Source organism: Vulpes vulpes, chromosome 16 (assembly GCF_048418805.1).
Source record: "Vulpes vulpes isolate BD-2025 chromosome 16, VulVul3, whole genome shotgun sequence".
NCBI lineage: Eukaryota > Metazoa > Chordata > Mammalia > Carnivora > Canidae > Vulpes > Vulpes vulpes.
Genome location: NC_132795.1, coordinates 63,579,491 through 63,597,119, shown reverse-complemented (window position 1 = coordinate 63,597,119; position 17,629 = coordinate 63,579,491). Strand labels below are relative to the sequence as shown.

Below are 17,629 nucleotides of genomic sequence, written 5' to 3'. Positions count from 1 at the left end.
GCAACCATTACCACAGTCCATTTTCAACAGTTTCATTACCCCAAGACAACCTTTGACCTTTAATACTCCTCACTCTTCCCCATTTCCCCCTACCTGCTCCAGCCCTAGAAACTACACTGATGGACTTTCTGTCTCTATAAAGTTCGCTTGTTATGGACATTTCTTATAAAAAAAAAAAAAGTCATGGTGATATGTGGCCTTTGTGTCTGGCTTCTTTCATTTAATGTTTTCAAGGTGTATCTACATTGTAGCATATATATATGTATGTATTGATTTTAATGACTGAATAATACTCCATTGTATGGATATACCACATTTCATTTATCCATTCATTTGTTGATGGCCATTTGGGTTGGTTTTACTTTTTTGGCTATTAGGAATAATACTGTTATGATAGCATAAAATGTTTGACACAAACATAGAGTGAATTCTCTTTTCCTTATGCTTTGGTATGTTAAGAAATAAAGACTTTTTTCATTTGTAGTAATTTTTTTTAATTTAGAGAAGTAAAATTAACTTTGTGTGTCTGTTTTCTGAGTTCTTACACATGCCTGAATTTTTATAATTTTCACCACAGATAGGATACATCTCCCAAAGTTTCCTTCATATCATCCTTTTGTATTCAGATTCTCCCCCACTTATATCTTCTAGCAACTGGTGTTTTCTGTTTCCATATTTTTGCTTTTTCCAGACTAACATCTGAATGAAATCCTACAGTGTGTAATCTTTGATACTGGCATTTTTCACTTAGCATAATGCCCTTGAGATTTGTTCCAAGTTATTGTGTGTAGTAATAGTTTGTTCCTGTCTATCACTAAGTATTCCGTTGTGTGGATCTACCATAGTTTATTTATTGATTCATGGAAGGTTATTTCTAATTTATTTTGCTCTTTTTCTAGTTTCTTACAGTAGAACTGTAAATTACTTATTTAAGACCATTCTTCATTTCTAGTATATTTAGTGCTGTAAGTTTCTTTCTAGGAACTATTCGGCTCTATCCCACAAGTTTTACTGTGTGGTATTTTCATTTTCATTCAATTAAAAATATATATTTCCCTTGAGATATTCTTTTTGATACATGTATTAGTATGTTGCTTCCAAATATTTGGCAATTTTCCAGATATTCTATTTTTGATTTCTAATTTAATTCCATTATTGTCTGTGAACATATTTTGAGTAATTTAGTTCTTATAGGCTTAATGAAGGCTGTCTTGGTGATTGGTGTGCACTTGAGAGGAATGTATAGTCTGTTCTTTTGGGGTAGAGTGTTCTATAAATGTTAAGATGAAACTAGTTGATACTGTGTTGTCCAAGTTTCAATATATCTTTGATTAATTTTTTTGTCTCCTTGTTCTTTTTATCATTGAGTGAACTGTTGCTAGGCATAATTATAGATTTGTCTGTTTCTCCTATTAATTTTTGCTTGATAGAAAGTGTTGCCTCTGCTTCTGTTGGAATTGTGGGAAGACATTGTGGGAATTGCTTTTCTTTCCTTTCTTTTTTTTTCTTCTCTTTTTCCATCCCTCCCTCCCTTCTTTCCTTCCTGACTCTTATGAGACACAGAGAGAGGGGCAGAGGCGCAGTCAGAGGGAGAAGTAGGCTCCCTGTAGGGAGCCTGATGCGGGACTCCATCCCAGGACCCCTGGATCAGGACCTGACCTGAATGAGCCACCCAGGCGTCCCTATTATTTCTTTCTTAAATGTTTGATAGAATTTACCACTGAACCATTTGGTCCTGGAAGGATATTAATTGATCTTTAATAGATGTAGGCCTGTTCAGATTATCTGTTTCATTTGTGAATTTTGGTAGGTTGTATCTTTGAAGGAATTGGTCCATTTTTTTATGTTATCAAATTTGTGGATTTAACGCTGTTCATGAAATTCATTAAAATTTATTACCCTTTTAACATCCATCAAGTGAGTTAGTGATGGCCTTGTTATCATTTCTTTTTTTTAAGAGTTTATCATTTATTTGAGAGAGAGAGCATGCACAAACGGGGAGGGTCAGGGGGAAAAACAGGACAAGACCCACAAGGGGCTTGATCCCAGGACCCCAGAGCCAAAGTAGATGCTTAACCGACTGAGCCACCCAGATGCCCCTTGTTTCATTTCTGATATTAATAATTTGCATCTTTCTTGTTTTCTTGGTTAGCCTGTTAGAGGTTTATCAATTTTTATTTACCTTTTCAGAAAATCAGCTTTTGATTTTATTGATTTTTTTCTGCATTAATTTCCTGCTTTACTGATTTCTGCTATACTTTTCATTATTTCTTCTCTTTTTTACATTTATATCTCTCTTCTTTAGTTTCTTAAGGTGGAAGTTTATTGGTTTTAGGTCTTCTTTTTTTTTTTTTTTTTTTTTTTTTTTTAAGATCTTCTTTATTTGAGAAAGAAGAGAGAGAGGGAAGAAGCATGAAGGGAAGAGGGAGAAGCAGAAGCAGACTTACCTGCTGAGCAGGGAGCCTGACACTGGGGACATTGTAGAAACCCTGTGATCATGACTTGAGCAAAAGGCAGACACTTAAGCAACCTACTGGGCCACCCAGGTGCCCCATAGGTCTTCTTAATATATACATTCATTACTATAAAGTTTCCTTTGTTTTCTTTCTTTGTTTCTGTTGCATTGTATAAGTTTTGATAAGTTGTAGTTTCATATTTATTTTGTTAAAAATATTTTTAATTTGTCTAGAGACCTTTGGACACATGTATTTTTAAAAATGTGTTATTTAATCTCAAAATATTTGAGATTTTCCAGTTATATTTCTGGCAATGGTTTCCAGTTGTTTTGTTCTTTCTTTTTTTCTTTTTTTTAATGGTTTCTAGTTTTAATTCCTTTGTGGACTGAGTATATACTTTTGAATTTGTTGAGGTGCATTTTTATGGGCCAGAATGTGGTCTTTCTTGGGTAAATGTTCCATGAGAGCTTTTTGTTATTGTATTTTTCAGTTGTAAAATTCCCATTTGATTCTTTTTATACCTTCAGTTTTTTTGCTGAGAACTTCTTATCTTTCCATTTGTTCTAAAAATTTGTCCCTATATCCTGGAGCATTGTTGCAATAACTTATTTAAAGTTTTTTTCTGATCATTCAACGCATATCATTTCATGATGTCCCCCACCCCCTGGCCAGGAAAAGTTGGCTTTTCTTGGGATTCTTTTTTTTTTTTCCCCATTTCTGTCATTGGCAGCTTCAGTTTTGGGACTGCCCTAGCACCTAGGCTGGGATATAGGTTGACAGGGAAGGAAAAGACCTGTAAAGTTCTTAACCACCAGATTATATTTCAAGTCTTGGGATTCTTAATCCACCTTTCAGAGGCTTTTTATACTTTATCTGCTTCAGTCCATTTCAATCATAGGTTTTGGGAGAGATAAGGTTAAATGTGCTTATTTCATTTTGTTCAGAACTCCCAAGTCCTCAGTTTCCTTTTTAGTTTTTTTTTTTTTTAAAGGATTTTATCTATTTTAGAGAGAGAGCACTAGCCAGGGTGGGTAAGGGGCAGGGTGAGATGTGGGGGTGGCAGGAGGGTAATGAATGAATATATCAAGCAGACTGGATATGGAGCCTGACTCAGGGCTGGATCCCAGGTCTCTGAGATCATTACCTGAACCAAAGTCAAGTGTTGGACGATGCTCAACAGACTGAGCTATCCAGGCACCCCCTTAATTTCTTTATAGGATGTGTGATCCTTTTTGTCATTCAGTATTTAATGACATAATTATTTATTTCCTCTTTGCAGAAATCCCAGAATGAGGAATTAACTAGCACAGCTGACAGTGTGTATACAGGTGGGACTAAAGTGACTGTACCATTTTTATGTAAATCTGAAGAAACTGATTTTATTGCCAAATCTATTAGTTCATCACCTATTTCTTCTGGAACTGTGGACAAACCTGTAGATCTGTCTACTAGAAAGGAAAATGATGGAGATTCTACAAGCCAAGGTAAAATTTGATGTTTTCAAAATCCTAGGCATATATTATATAAGGTACACCTCCCTGTATGTTTGAGAAAATAGGCTTAAATGTCAATTCTAAGAACTCCCTTACCTTAAAACAAATTTTGAGATGTATAAAAGGGGCATGAGATTTTTAAAAAAATTTTATTTATTTATTCATATGAGAGAGAGAGAGAGAAAGAGAGAGAGAGAGGGAGAGGGAGAAGCAGGCTCCATGCAGGGAGCCCGATGCAGGACTCGATCCCGGGACTCCAGGATCACGACCTGCCTGAAGGCAGACGCTTTAACCACTGAGCCACCCAGGCATCCTGGCATGAGATATTTGTAATAATAACCAGAAAAATCATACTTCCTTGTCAACAAAGATAATAAACATGTATTTTTATTGTTAGAGTTGTAGTTATTAAGGAATATGAAGCATTGTGAGTCAGACCTATCTACCTGAGAATAAATGAGAATACTTATGTGAAAGTTTTCTTTGTGATAATAGTCTCCTTTGAATATTGTTTGAATTCTGTTATCACTGAAGTATATTAAAATTTACATATGAAGTAATTGTAGATATTAAAATAAGATTAATTTTTTGTGATATTCCTTCAATGCCTTTTTCTCTACCTGCTTCATTAATCAGTTATAGTAATTAAGATCTGATATGCTTTCCTACTTGTTGTTTCAGTTCAATTGATAGTAGAAGAGGGGGAAATCTTTCTAATTATGTTCCTTCATAATTGCTTGTCCCTTTACTAATTTGTTGAATAACGCACAATTACTACATTTATTGGCACTTGAGAGTCTTATATGCTAGAAAAGGAATAATCTCCTACCTAAAATCTCAGATGTTTTCACATAATGCACCTAAGGCTTAGCACTAAATTGATCATGTACTACACACTGTCAGAATTAAGATCCCCAGACTCCTGGTGACCAAATATAAATAAGACACTCATTTTTATATATATGTGTGTGTGTGTGTGTGTGTGTGTGTGTGTGTGTGTGTGTGAGAGAGAGAGAGTTTATTTAGAAGAGAGAACAGAATATTTTATGGAGATCTTCCCTAAAACCCTACCTGTAAATGAATGTAGTTTTAGATTGTAGAGGACTCTATAAAGCAGAAACTATATAGCTCTGTTATCCGGCTTAGTATAAACTTACATCTCATTTTTTGAAAAAGATTTTTTTGCATTGCTTTTGGTGTAGTGTTCCATGAGAAAGTACCTGTTAACTTAATAATACTGAAGAATCAGTTCAGAATTGGGTGTATTTTGTAACTTTTTTTTAGAGAGATAACCAGAAGACAAATATTGCACACCACACACCTAACCCCTTTGGTAGTATAGAACATCCTACCCCCATGGTTGCTGGGTACGGAGTAAAGCTTTGATGTTCAGTATATATTAAATGAAATATTAAATTACTCTTTTCCTTTTGCCAGTGGAAAGCAAAACAGTTTCATTTGGATTTGGAAGTAGCACAGGGCTGTCATTTGCAGATTTGGCTTCCAGTAATTCTGGGGATTTTGCTTTTGGTTCTAAAGGTAAGATCAGGAGGAGAGATTTTAATGATTATGTTACAGAATCAAGCACAAATGAAAGAATTGGTCCTTTGCCACAGTGTTGTAACTAAGTTGGACATTGCTTCCCTCATTTTCACCTTCTAGTTTGTTTAGAGGGGTTTTTTTTTTTTTGGTACTTTTTTAAAAGGATTTTATTTATTTATTCATGAGAGACGCACACAGAGAGAGAGAGGGAGAGGCAGAGACACAGGCAGAGACACAGGCAGAGGGAGAAGCAGGCTCCATGCAGGGAGCCCGATGTGGGACCCAGTCCTAGGACTTCAGGATCATGCCCTGTGCCAAAGGCAGACACTGAACTGCTGAACCACCCAGGCGTCCCTGTTTAGAGTTTTAAAAAGGAAGGACTTTTAAATTTTACTATTATTTTTGACATTTATTAATATAAACCATAAGAATTTTCCCTTAAATCAGTGTAAATCCTGTGAATAGTTTTCCTCATCCTGAAATGCAGAACCACCTTTCCAGTTTGGGATTTACCTTGATTTTGGTTCATTGTTTTTCTTTTCTTTTCTTTTTTTTTTTTTTTTTTAGAAGATTTTATTTATTCATGAGAGAGACACACAGAGAGAGAGAGGCAGGCAGAGACACAGGCAGAGGGAGAAGCAGGCTCCATGCAGGGAGCCTGATGTGGGACTTGATCCTGGGTCTCCAGGATCAGTCCCTGGGCCAAAGGTGGTGCCAAACCGCTGAGCCACCCGGGCTGCCTGGTTCATTGTTCTTTTAATTATAGTTTTGGATTTGTTTTCTGTTAATATTTCAAGATTTGTGCATCTGTATTTTTTAAGGAGATGATTTTATAGTTTTCCATTTTTCCAATTGATCAGGCTTGAATATAGGATTATGCTAATTTATTGTGATAAATTAATAGTTGGTGAGGTTTCCTATCTTTTTCAGTGGTTATGTGTTTTTAGTGCATTTTGTATCATTTGTGGGAAATAATACATTACTTGATTGTTTCAAGTGTATGGCATATACTTTTTATTCTTGCAATGTCTTTCATATATCTGATTATAGCACCACCTAAGTTGTTCTTATAGAAGGTGCTTGAATTGGGGAATATATTTTATTGGGGAATAAATTTTATTGAAGATATATGTGTATGTGATTTAGCTAATCCAGAATAGCATTTTTCTCTCTCACATAATTAAACTTGTTTCACACACTGGCCACTTACGGAAACACATGTAAAACTTTTAGAAATTACCTTCAGGTATTTTTTGTTATGCTGGAATTTGTAGCTTCACTGATGTCAAGTTGCTTTATTTTTGTTTTAATTTATAGTAGCCTGAAGTCAGAGGATTATAAGCAGTATAGTGGACATAGTTATCTACAAAAAAAGAATTGTCAAATGAAAGTTGATGTATTAGGTTGCTTGTTATTCAGTGTAACGTTTTCAAAGTACTCTATCAGTACTGTGCAGTAAACTATGAAACAGGTTAGACTCAAACCTCATGACATTTACTCCTCACCACCACTTACCATTTTTCAATGAGATGATTCACCAAGTTCTTTGTTCAACTACATTTTTTACTTTGTAAAAATTAGATCTTGACACTTTCAAAGAAGTGCCTTTGGTTTTGTCAGTTTTCCTTTTGCTTGTGTTTTTTATTTTATCTTTAAATTTTGTTAGTTTCTTTAAAAGATCATAAATTTCACCAGAATGTGCAGAATGTAGCTATCCTTTTTTTTTTTTAACCTGTTTCTGGCATTGCATGAACCTTTCTGATTTTGAAGTTTTTGTTTTGGTTGGTTTTTTGGGTTCAGAGGAATCTTTTTTTCCTCTTTTTATCTTGCATATTCTTTTTCTATGGTGATTTTTTTTTAAAATCTGTCCATTTTTTGGTAGTGATTTTGTTTCTTTTTTAAAATTCATTTTCTTCACAAGTTCTATTCACATAGGTCTGTCAATCATTCCATGTTTGTTGTATAATATTTAACTTGGAAACTAAGAGAATAACAAGGAGTGCCTGTTTAGAAATCATCTGCCTTTGTCAATAATCACTATTTTATCCTTGTTCCTTCAGATTTTGTAATGTTTTTATTCAACCTAGACACATAATGGAAGCCTCCTACATACTATTACCTAGAACTGTTTTTGTGAAGTTGATGTTGATTATTGACATGTATGTCTTTATACTTTTACTGTAAAATTCTTCCTCCTGGAAGCAGTGGTTTTCAAAAACCCCTTGGCTTCATATTTGAATTTCATGGAAGGTGTTTTTGTGTTTTGTTTTGTTTTTTAAGTATCTGTTATGTTGGATTCCCTGGTCATGGTAACCCAGGTGTTGTTGTTGTTGTTTTTTGTTTTTGTTTTTGTTTTGTTTTTGTTTTTGTTTTTGTTTTGTTTTGTTTTGTTTTGTTTTACAAAAGCTCCTGTGTGATTCTGATAATGCACCCAGCATTAAGAACTAAAATTGAGAAATTTTGAAATTTTCTGTCCTACCTCTCAGGGATCCTTGGGGGTAATTAAAATTTTTTCCTCTGCTTGGGAATTCCTGACCAGTATTTTTTTTTTTTTTTTTTAAGAGAGAGTGCAGTGGGTTTGGGGGTTGCACCAAAGGGAGGGAGAGAGAACCTGAAGCAGGCTGCATGCCCATCGAGGAGGCCATTGTGGAGCTCGACCTCACAACCCTGAGATCATGACCTGAGCCAAAAATCAAGAGTCAGTTGTTCAACTGAGCCACTCAGGCAACCCTCTTTTGCAATATCTTTAAGCATTTTTGTCTTCTCTCTCTTTTTAAAGTTTTTTTTCTTCTGTTTTTTTTTCCCCTACCCATTAAATCTGACTTAGAAGGAGTTGCTGTTAATAGATACTTATTTTGTGCTTTTTTTCAAGGGGCTGAGTTACTTTTTAAATGATCTGTGATACTTCTGTTAAGTTTTTTTTAGCACTAGATAGATGTAGAATTTTTTTAAGGTGATTCATCAATAAGTGATGAAAAGTTAAGAGGTGTTTCTTTCCTCTAAGATAGTGAAGAATGTATTAGCAGTCTGGAGTCTGGGCCATCTCAGTTGAAATGGAGATAAAGAAGTAATTAGTTTTCATCTTCTAGATGTGAGGGAGAGTAACACTCTTTGTTTCTCTGTATGGAAATGGGGAGTTTTCAGGCCCAACAGCTTAGTATCCCTTGAGGATAGTTAGAGTCAGTGAGCTTCTCCCAGTGCAAGAAATGTAAGCTGCAACACTAGTTACTGCAGGAAGAAGTTGAAATAGAGAAGCTATAAACATTTGTTTAGACTACTTTGGAAGTACCAGATTTGACCTCTTTGAGAACACATTTTTAGGTTCAAAGGTTATTTTTCACATGTGATAAAACGTTTTATGAAGTAAACTACCTTTGAAGCAGAGCTAAGTGTTCAAAGTTCCATGGTATGTACTTTTAAGAACATACTTCATTACTGAAAGTTCTTGTTTAGTTTAGTATCATGAAATTTGCCTAAGGCTCAGTTAATCTTTTCTTTTGTATCTCAAAGCAGAAACAGTACTAAATGTACTGTGTGCTCACTATATGAGTAAAACTTCTCAGAGTAATATAATTTTAAGCATTTTTACTAAAAGTATATGTCATCCTTGGAAATTACAGGCCTCAGTATAAAGTGACGGGGGGTTAAAGGCATATAAAATTAGATACTACTGTTTAAATATCCTAATTTATTCATCAGATAAAAATTTCCAGTGGGCAAATACTGGAGCAGCTGTGTTTGGAACACAGTCATCCAGTAAAGTTGGTGAAGATGAAGATGATAGTGATGAAGAAGTAGTTCATAATGAAGATATCCATTTTGAACCAATAGTGTCATTACCAGAGGTAAATATTAAAGAATGGAACTCTTACTAATAACTTCACATTTGAAGTTTAAAACTCAACATAGTAGGCTTGACTTGTAGGATTAGCTTTGTTGTTTACATTTTTTTTCAGAATATTTCCCTTTTCAAATGGAAGCTTTTATTATTTATTTTATATATATATATATATGTAAATTCTACATGAAATTGTTGGGAAGAACTAAGTTTTTTCATATATTTTTAGAATATCTTGTTTTCATAACATAATTCTGCAAATAATAAAGTATCCAATATCATACTTGCCAAAATCCTTTCAATAGAAAGTAAAATACATTTTCTGGACAAGAATGTTATTTTAGGCAAATTATCAGTTTTCAACTATAATCAGTAGTTTTGTTTTTTTTAATATAATCAGTAGTTAATATTTCTCTTCAAGAACACTTTTTGAAACCATCTTCTGTCTTATAAAAGCATTTATTTTACAAAAGGAGGAAGAAAACTATGTAAGAGAAAAATATTTCGTGACAAATCAGTCTTTACTGCGTCATCCAAATCATATGTATTCCTAGCCCTTGGGTATTACCATTTATCTTGATACTGTAGTTCAAATTTTATTAATGTCATTGCAACGGTAGTATTATGAGGCATTTGGATCTTTGGAATTTGTCGTGGGATATGTTAAAAGCAGCAGCTTATAATTTTATCTACTGTCATAGGTAGAAGTAAAATCTGGAGAAGAAGATGAAGAAATTTTATTTAAAGAGAGAGCCAAACTCTATAGATGGGATCGAGATGTCAGTCAGTGGAAGGAGCGTGGTGTAGGAGATATAAAGATTCTTTGGCATACATTAAAGAATTACTATCGGATCCTGATGAGAAGAGACCAGGTTTTTAAAGTGTGTGCAAACCATGTTATTACCAAAACAATGGAATTAAAACCCTTGAATGTTTCAAACAATGCTTTAGTTTGGACTGCCTCAGATTATGCTGGTGAGTTCTTCATTTATTTATTTATTTGTTTATTTTAATAAATTAATTTTTATTGGTGTTCAATTTACCAAGAGTTCTTCATTTAGATGCTACTTTTCACTTTTTGGACTTTTCTAAAATCTATAACAAATATATAAGACAGTTTATGACAGTTATTTTAATATTAAGGTCCCTGTGTGGTTTTGTTGTTTAATAGATGGAGAAGCCAAAGTGGAACAGCTTGCAGTGAGGTTTAAAACCAAAGAAATGGCTGACTGTTTTAAGAAAAAATTTGAAGAATGTCAACAGAATTTATTGAAACTCCAGAAAGGACAAGTATCACTGACAGCAGAGTTATCGAAGGAGACAAATCCTGTGGTGTTTTTTGATGTTTGCGCAGATGATGAACCACTAGGACGTATAACCATGGAATTATTCTCAAACATTGTTCCTCTGACTGCCGAGAACTTCAGAGCACTTTGCACTGGAGAGAAAGGCTTTGGCTTCAAGAACTCCATTTTTCACAGAGTAATTCCAGATTTTGTTTGCCAGGTAAGTACAGTAGAAGTCTATAAAAGTGAACCACACTAACTTGGGAAATTCGAGTGTTTCTCTTCACCTGGAATTTTCTTAAGACTTTAGCTTTTCTGTATATTAGTTGGTGGTATCACCACCCAACTTCCTGTCTCCACAAAAACTTTCAACCCTAAAATGGTTCAAATTTCTCTAATACCTTGAAACCTGGTAGAAATTGAGGGTGGGAAAAAGACCTTCTCTGTCTTTGTCTTTCAAAAATGGGTATTTCTTAGTTTTTAAACCACATTCTCAAGGAAGCTGAGTTTTTAGGACTTATCCTGTAGTACTAGTTCTGTGTGTATTTTAATATTTTTTTCAGGATTCTTATTAACTGAAATATTCTTTCAGGGGGGAGATATCACCAAACATGATGGAACAGGAGGACGGTCCATCTATGGAGACAAATTTGAAGATGAAAATTTTGATGTGAAACATACTGGTCCTGGCTTACTATCAATGGCCAATCGAGGCCGGGATACCAATAATTCTCAGTTTTTTATAACATTGAAAAAAGCAGAGCATTTGGACTTTAAGCATGTAGTATTTGGGTTTGTTAAGGATGGCATGGATACTGTGAAAAAGATTGAATCATTTGGCTCTCCTAAAGGGTCTGTTAGTCGAAGAATTAGTATCACAGAATGTGGACAGATATAAAATCATTGTTTTTCATAGTAAATTTAACCTGTATAAACAGTTGAATTGAGCTTAGCTGTTGTGACAATATGGTAATTATGTTCAGCTTTTGAAAATGGACGTTTCCAATGTATAAATGTAAAATTGCAGCTTATAGCTGTTGTCACTTTTTAATGTGTTATAATTGACCTTGCATGGTGTGAAATAAAAGTTTAAACACTGGTGTAAATCAGGTGTACTTGTGTTTATGTACTCCTGACATATCTCTGTTAAAATGGAATAATACTAATCTTGTTAAAAGCAATAGACCTTCTCAAACTCTTGAAGGAATATGATATATGCAATTTAATTTTACCTTTTAAGGTATTGGACTTCCTGCATGGATAAACTTACCATTTGAATAAAGGGACCACAACTTGGATAATTTTTATTTTAGATTTGAAATATATTTGGTAATATTAACTATTGGTGTGCTCATTTATGCATAGAGACTCACTTATGAATGGGTAGAGCCACAGAGGGTAGAGACTTAACCAAAGTGCTCTTCTATAATCCTTGAACCTCCTGTATAGTTAAATTAACTTTTAAGTAGAATACCTTCTTTTCTTAAAATGATCTGTAGTTCCTGTGCCCTTTCAGAGGTATTAAATTAATTTTTACATTTTAAACAAGTATTTCCTTAGTTTTTTTGTTTTGTTTTTTAACTTTTCTGTCATCTGTTTCTACTACCTCAAACTGCAGCTTGGTTCTGATAGAACTTGAATTTTTCCTTGCAGTTATTGTGATAAAGTATGACTATTTTAAAAAGGTCTATACCATGTTCTTTGGTTAAAGATTTGCTTTATATTAGATTGTTGCAGTACCTTTTTCTGGTGAATTTTGTAGCAAAAATAAAGTGACAATTGTTAACAGCCATGCCATTTAAAAAATTTATTACTTGTGCATCTAGTTGTTTGTTCATTCTAGAGCCAAAGTAAGGAGAACAATAAAAATTCTGTAAATCAGACTGCTACATAATTTCCAAAGCTCCCAAAAAAGTGACTTCAGATTTGATACATACACACTGAAGATTTATTTGGAAATGGCTACTGTCAAAGTTAGGCAAACTGCTGAAAAGGTGGTGGGGCAGGAGGGGGAGGTATTCTCATATCAATCAGCCTACTCAATATAGAACTACAAAGAATCTAGAGCACAAAATATTGTGTATTCTGATTACCAAAAATGACTGCCTTCTACCCTCCTGTGTTCTTCCCAGTGAAATCATCTCATTTTGTTTAGTGAAAGATAGTGGGGTTTATTCTGTTGTTTGGGGATTTGGAAATCGGTTATCATGTGATACCTGTTTAACCACCCGACAGAGGAGGAGAAGGATGTCATGTGTGGTGTGTGTGAGTAATGAGTGGTGGAACACTCACTGAACCCACTTGGCCACAAAGGCAGATAAACCTATTGCAGTGTACCATTTGAAATTACCTGAACCTTGGACTACATGTATGTACATTTAATATTAAGAATTGGCTTCTTTGGAGACCTATGTAATATAAATTGATATAGTGTGTTGTAGTTTTTCAGCTGGGACAGCTGATGGCTTTGTCATGATTTTAGAATAAATTCCAAGTAAGGGAATTATGCTTTACATATTTTTTAGACAAATGAGTTTACACTATCTTCTATGCTATCCTAAAGCATTAAGACTATGAATTAAAAGAGTTTTAAAAGCTAATGCTTGAACCAAAAATTTGATTCAATGACATGTAAACTGTTTTCCAGTGTTAGTATTCCAAGGTGCTTAAAAGATGGCTTGGGACATTAATGACAAAAGACATTTCAGGAAAGGACTTTGTGATTTCTCTCTGTTATTTAATCCTAATGCAGTATAAATCCACAATGACAAGTACTTTTTGCCCCAACTGGCTCAACTTCATAGTGTCTCAATAAAAATCTGCTTAAAATAGAGCATAAAAAAGTATTTGTACATGTAATATTCGATGGGAAAGAATATTGGTTAAAATAATTTTCAGAGAACTTCATTTTATGATATTCTAAAACTTTGGCATTTGAAGAACTTGAAAGATAATCCAGAGAATCTAGGATTTGTTAGTCCAGACACGTCGAACTCATAATTTAGAAAGGTAAAGGATCGTGCTAATGTAATTGTATAAATTAATGAAGTGGATTCAGTTATTCCTTTCAGTTAGTCTTGGTTTGATGAAGGATTTAGGTCGATACACCATTCCAATAAATATTGAGCCACCTACTAAAGGCCTGGCACTGTTCTTAAGTACTGGGAAAAACTGTTCAAAAAAGAAAGTACATGCTCGTTCTTAAATTCCCTACATTCGTACAGGCAGCTTACATTCTAATACTGCTTTTTAATCCCAGACCCATGGCAGGGAATTGAGGGAGTCATCCTTTGAGAATTCTGTGCTTTGAGTACAAGACGTCCTTGATTTTTGCCTCTTTTTAGTTAGCAAAGGCCATCCCGATTCATGAGGTGTGTTCTTGTATGCCCGAACGCACCCTAAATGTGTGAGGTTCGAGGAGGAGGGAGTCGCCGGCAGGCAGGTGTGGTCGGTGCTGGTGACCCCCGCGTCTGTGGGCCTCGCGTGTGCACGTCCATTCCTGCACGCTCGCGGGGCGCGCGGGGCGCACGGGGCACGGGGGACGGGGAAGCGGCGGCGTCCCGCGGGGTCGGATGCTGAGGCCGCCAGCGCCTCCCAGAGGGGCCACCTGCAGAGGTGTGATTGCTGGGGACATGACCGAGGAAAACCGAAGTAGAATTTTTTTAAGACAAAAGGTGAGACGCCATTTATCAGTCCAAATAAGCAGTCGTGGAGAAATCAGTTACTAAAAACTTCAGCGGGAAAAACCCTTGTCGGAAGAGGACGTTTTGAACACTGCGTAGAGGGGGAGACCGAGGGACTCGCGGCCTGGTCTGGGCCCCCGGCGGAGCCCGCGCTCCGCGGCTCGCTCTCCACCGTGAGGCCTGGGCGGGGCGTGCTGCGTCACGCCGCAGCCCCGTGGCGCGAGCCCCGCCCCTGCGCGTTCCGCCGCCGTGTGTGTTTGAACGCTGCTCCCGGGGTGACGACGGTGGCGTCGCCTCGCTATGGAACCGAGGCTGGTGAAGCCCCCCGGGCAGGATATGGTGGTGGAGCGACTCAAAAGCCGCTACGGACTAGGGGGCAGCCGCCTGGCCGAGGTGAGGTCTCGCCCTTCCCCTCGGGCTGTCCCCGGGTCCGCGGGCTGCTTTGTGCAGGGGTGAAGCAGGCCCGCGGCCGGGAGGGGTAGGTCCCCCGGGGCCGCCGCTCCCCCTCCGCCACAGCCCCGAGCCTGGGGCCGCCCTCCGCTCCGCGCCGGCAGGGTTGGGAACGGTAGCCGGAGGGCCAGCACGTGCTCCGGGCGCTGGAGAGGCGGACTTTCCGTCAGAAAAAGCCGTTCACCCAGCACAGACCCTGGAAGGTGTGGGACTCCCCGGACGTGGTGGTCGCCCCCTTGTATCACAGTGACTTGTGCGGAGTTCAAAAAGCAATTTTAACTCCTCCAAAAACCTTCCTATTTTGAGGTAATTACCAACTTTAAGCTGCAAGGATCCTGTCAGCAAGTCTTTTGAACCCTGGGTTTGGGCTCATCAGTCGTTCATAGTCTGCCGCATCTGTTACTTCTGTCTTCCCGTTTCTGACCGGGCGTGCACACATTCCCCCTGAACCTGAACCGTGGAGGGCACCCGCAGGCGCTGGGACACCTTCAGCCCCACATGTAAATTCTTACGTGTATTTTCTGGGAATAGGGTGATTCTCAGACATCCATAGTAATAAATTGAACAAACTGACCATTTGTACAGTAATATTTAACATAGAGTTAATATTCAGGTTTCCAAGTATCTCATTGATGCCCTTTGTAAAATTTGTTCCCCCGGTGCAGATAGAATCCATCTGTATTTGGTTCTCTCCTGTTGCCTTTGTTCTGGCTCAGGTTCTAAGTCTCTGTCTTTATATTTTTTTAAGATTTTGTTTATGTATTCATGAGAGACAGAGAGGGGAGAGGCAGAGACACAGGCAGAGGGAGAAGCAGGCTCCATGCAGGGAGCCCCATGTGGGACTCGATCCTGGGACCCCAGGATCACGCCCTGCGTGGAAGGCAGAGGCTCAACCGCTGAGCCCCCAGGCGTCCCTAAGTCTCTGTCTTTATGATGTATTTTTGAAGACTACAGGACAACTGTATATGGGACCGTCCCTCTGTCAGATTTTCTCTGATGCGTATACCTCAGGATTGTACATAGATACTGGTTTTGTGCGTTTTTTGGCAGGAGTGATGTGTAGGTTTCTCTTGTTCACTAGGAGATATAACATTTCTTTGTCCTGTTATTGGTGATACTAACTTTGACCGCTTGATTAAGATAGTATCTGTTAGATTTGTCCATGCTAATTTTTGTAATTAATTCTTGTACTTAATACATAATTTGTGGGGAACTCTTTTGAGACTGTAGGTTGATTCTTAATATATAAATTAAATGTCTTTTTAAATTTTTTTTAGTATGATTTTTCAAATTTTGATCAGGCTAAGTGGAAGAGAAGATCGCTAATCTCTCCAGGTAAGCTGATGGAGTATTTTGTATATTTGGGGGTTTTAACAAATTTAGTTTGAGAGAAAACATTTTAAAAAAATGTTTAGGCTTAACACTAAGTGCCAGATATCTTGTGATACTAGGCTTTTTTCATTCAGGTAATGAACTAATAGTCATCAAGATTTTGGGGGGTAAACGTATGATATCTTTAAAATCAAATTGAGTGAATTCTTTTGGTGTTTCAGTTACAGTATTTTTGCCTTTAAAAATGTTAAAAATTAAACAGTATATTGGGGAAAGAAAACTAATTGCCTTTTTTTTAAGGCACAAACTTTTCCAAGTTACAGGGGTAGTAATTGTTGCACCAGAAGAATTTTTCAAATGTACTTGATAAAGATAATTATACTGTGAAATGGGGTCGGTTGGAACATTATATGGTAATCTGGAACTAACATATATAGCTAATTAACCTTTAGTCTTTTGATTTGTTGATACTTCTTCAGTGATGTTTTTACTAGTAAGTATTATCATTGAATTTTGAGGTCATTGCAGCAGATACAGTAAGTTTATGAGATGGTAGATTAGAGAATTTCATTTTTTTCCAAGTTTATTTATTTCTTTGAAATTTTGTAAACACTCTTCTGAAACATTCCTTCAGTATGAACAAACCCAGTTATTACTGAGTTTAGTATCTTAAAACATTTTTTAAATTGTATCTTAGTTTTGAAATTTGTCCTAAAATTTCCAACATTCTAAACTATAATTGAAAAGTGTAGCTTGTTTAATTTCTTTCTTTTTTCTTTTTTTTATTTTTTTATTTTATTATTTTTTTTAATGATAGAGAGAGAGAGAGAGAGAGAGAGAGAGAGAGAGAGGCAGAGACACAGGCAGAGGGAGAAGCAGGCTCCATGCAGGGAGCCCGATGTGGGACTCGATCCCGGGACTCCAGGATCGCGCCCCCGGCCAAAGGCAGGCGCGAAACCGCTGAGCCACCCAGGGATCCCCAGCTTGTTTAATTTCTGATGGGGAAAAGCATGTTAGACAAAAGGTGCATACATTTCAGTGACATGGATAGAACTAGAGGTACTCAGTGAAATAAATGAGTTAGAGAAAGACAAATACCATATGATTTCACTTATAGGTGGAATTTAAGAAACAAAACATATGAACATAGGGGAAGGGAATGAAAAATAAAATAAGATGAAATTGAGAGGGAGTCAAACCGTAAGAGAATCTTAACTCTAGGAAACAAACTTTTGTTGGAGGGTTTGTTGGAGGGTAGGTAGGTAGGGGATGTTGGAGGGTAGGTAGGTAGGGTTGTTGGAGGGTAGGTAGGTAGGGGATGGGATAACTCGGTGGTGGGCATTAAGGAGGGCACTTGATGTCGTGAGCCCTGGGTGTTATATGCAACTGATGAATCAGTAAATCTACCTATGAAATTAATTTTTTAAAAGTCAGATAATTCCAGAAAATTTTTTAAAGATCTTAAAAAATATTTCTGAATTTCTTATCAGAGAGTCTCTCTTTGCATTTTATTCACTGAATTTAGATATAGGCTAACAGTCTGTTAAAT

The 17,629-nt window shown here is 36.7% G+C and overlaps 2 protein-coding genes across 14 annotated transcripts in view; both read left to right on the top strand.

The window, feature by feature from the left end:
• The window catches only part of LOC112929024 (E3 SUMO-protein ligase RanBP2), a 93,497-nt gene extending 81,090 nt beyond the window's left edge, over positions 1 to 12,407 (top strand). For all 7 annotated transcript variants that reach the window (XM_072741883.1, XM_026010900.2, XM_026010899.2 and 4 more), the window contains 6 exons: positions 3,736 to 3,940; positions 5,387 to 5,488; positions 9,191 to 9,336; positions 10,031 to 10,304; positions 10,501 to 10,835; positions 11,208 to 12,407. In XM_072741883.1, coding sequence (XP_072597984.1) covers positions 3,736 to 3,940; positions 5,387 to 5,488; positions 9,191 to 9,336; positions 10,031 to 10,304; positions 10,501 to 10,835; positions 11,208 to 11,513 — 1,368 coding nt within the window. In that variant the 3' untranslated portion in view covers positions 11,514 to 12,407. The remainder of the gene's footprint in view (positions 1 to 3,735; positions 3,941 to 5,386; positions 5,489 to 9,190; positions 9,337 to 10,030; positions 10,305 to 10,500; positions 10,836 to 11,207) is intronic.
• A 1,728-nt stretch (positions 12,408 to 14,135) lies between these two features.
• Positions 14,136 to 17,629, top strand: part of CCDC138 (coiled-coil domain containing 138) — a 99,048-nt gene continuing 95,554 nt past the window's right edge. For 2 of the 7 annotated variants that reach the window (XM_072742876.1, XM_026010901.2), the window contains exons 1-2: positions 14,136 to 14,691; positions 16,026 to 16,083. In XM_072742876.1, coding sequence (XP_072598977.1) covers positions 14,599 to 14,691; positions 16,026 to 16,083 — 151 coding nt within the window. In that variant the 5' untranslated portion in view covers positions 14,136 to 14,598. Of the gene's footprint in view, positions 14,692 to 15,029; positions 15,249 to 16,025; positions 16,084 to 17,629 lie in introns of those variants that run through there. The other 5 variants (XM_072742877.1, XM_026010902.2, XM_026010903.2 and 2 more) reach the window with 5 other exon arrangements.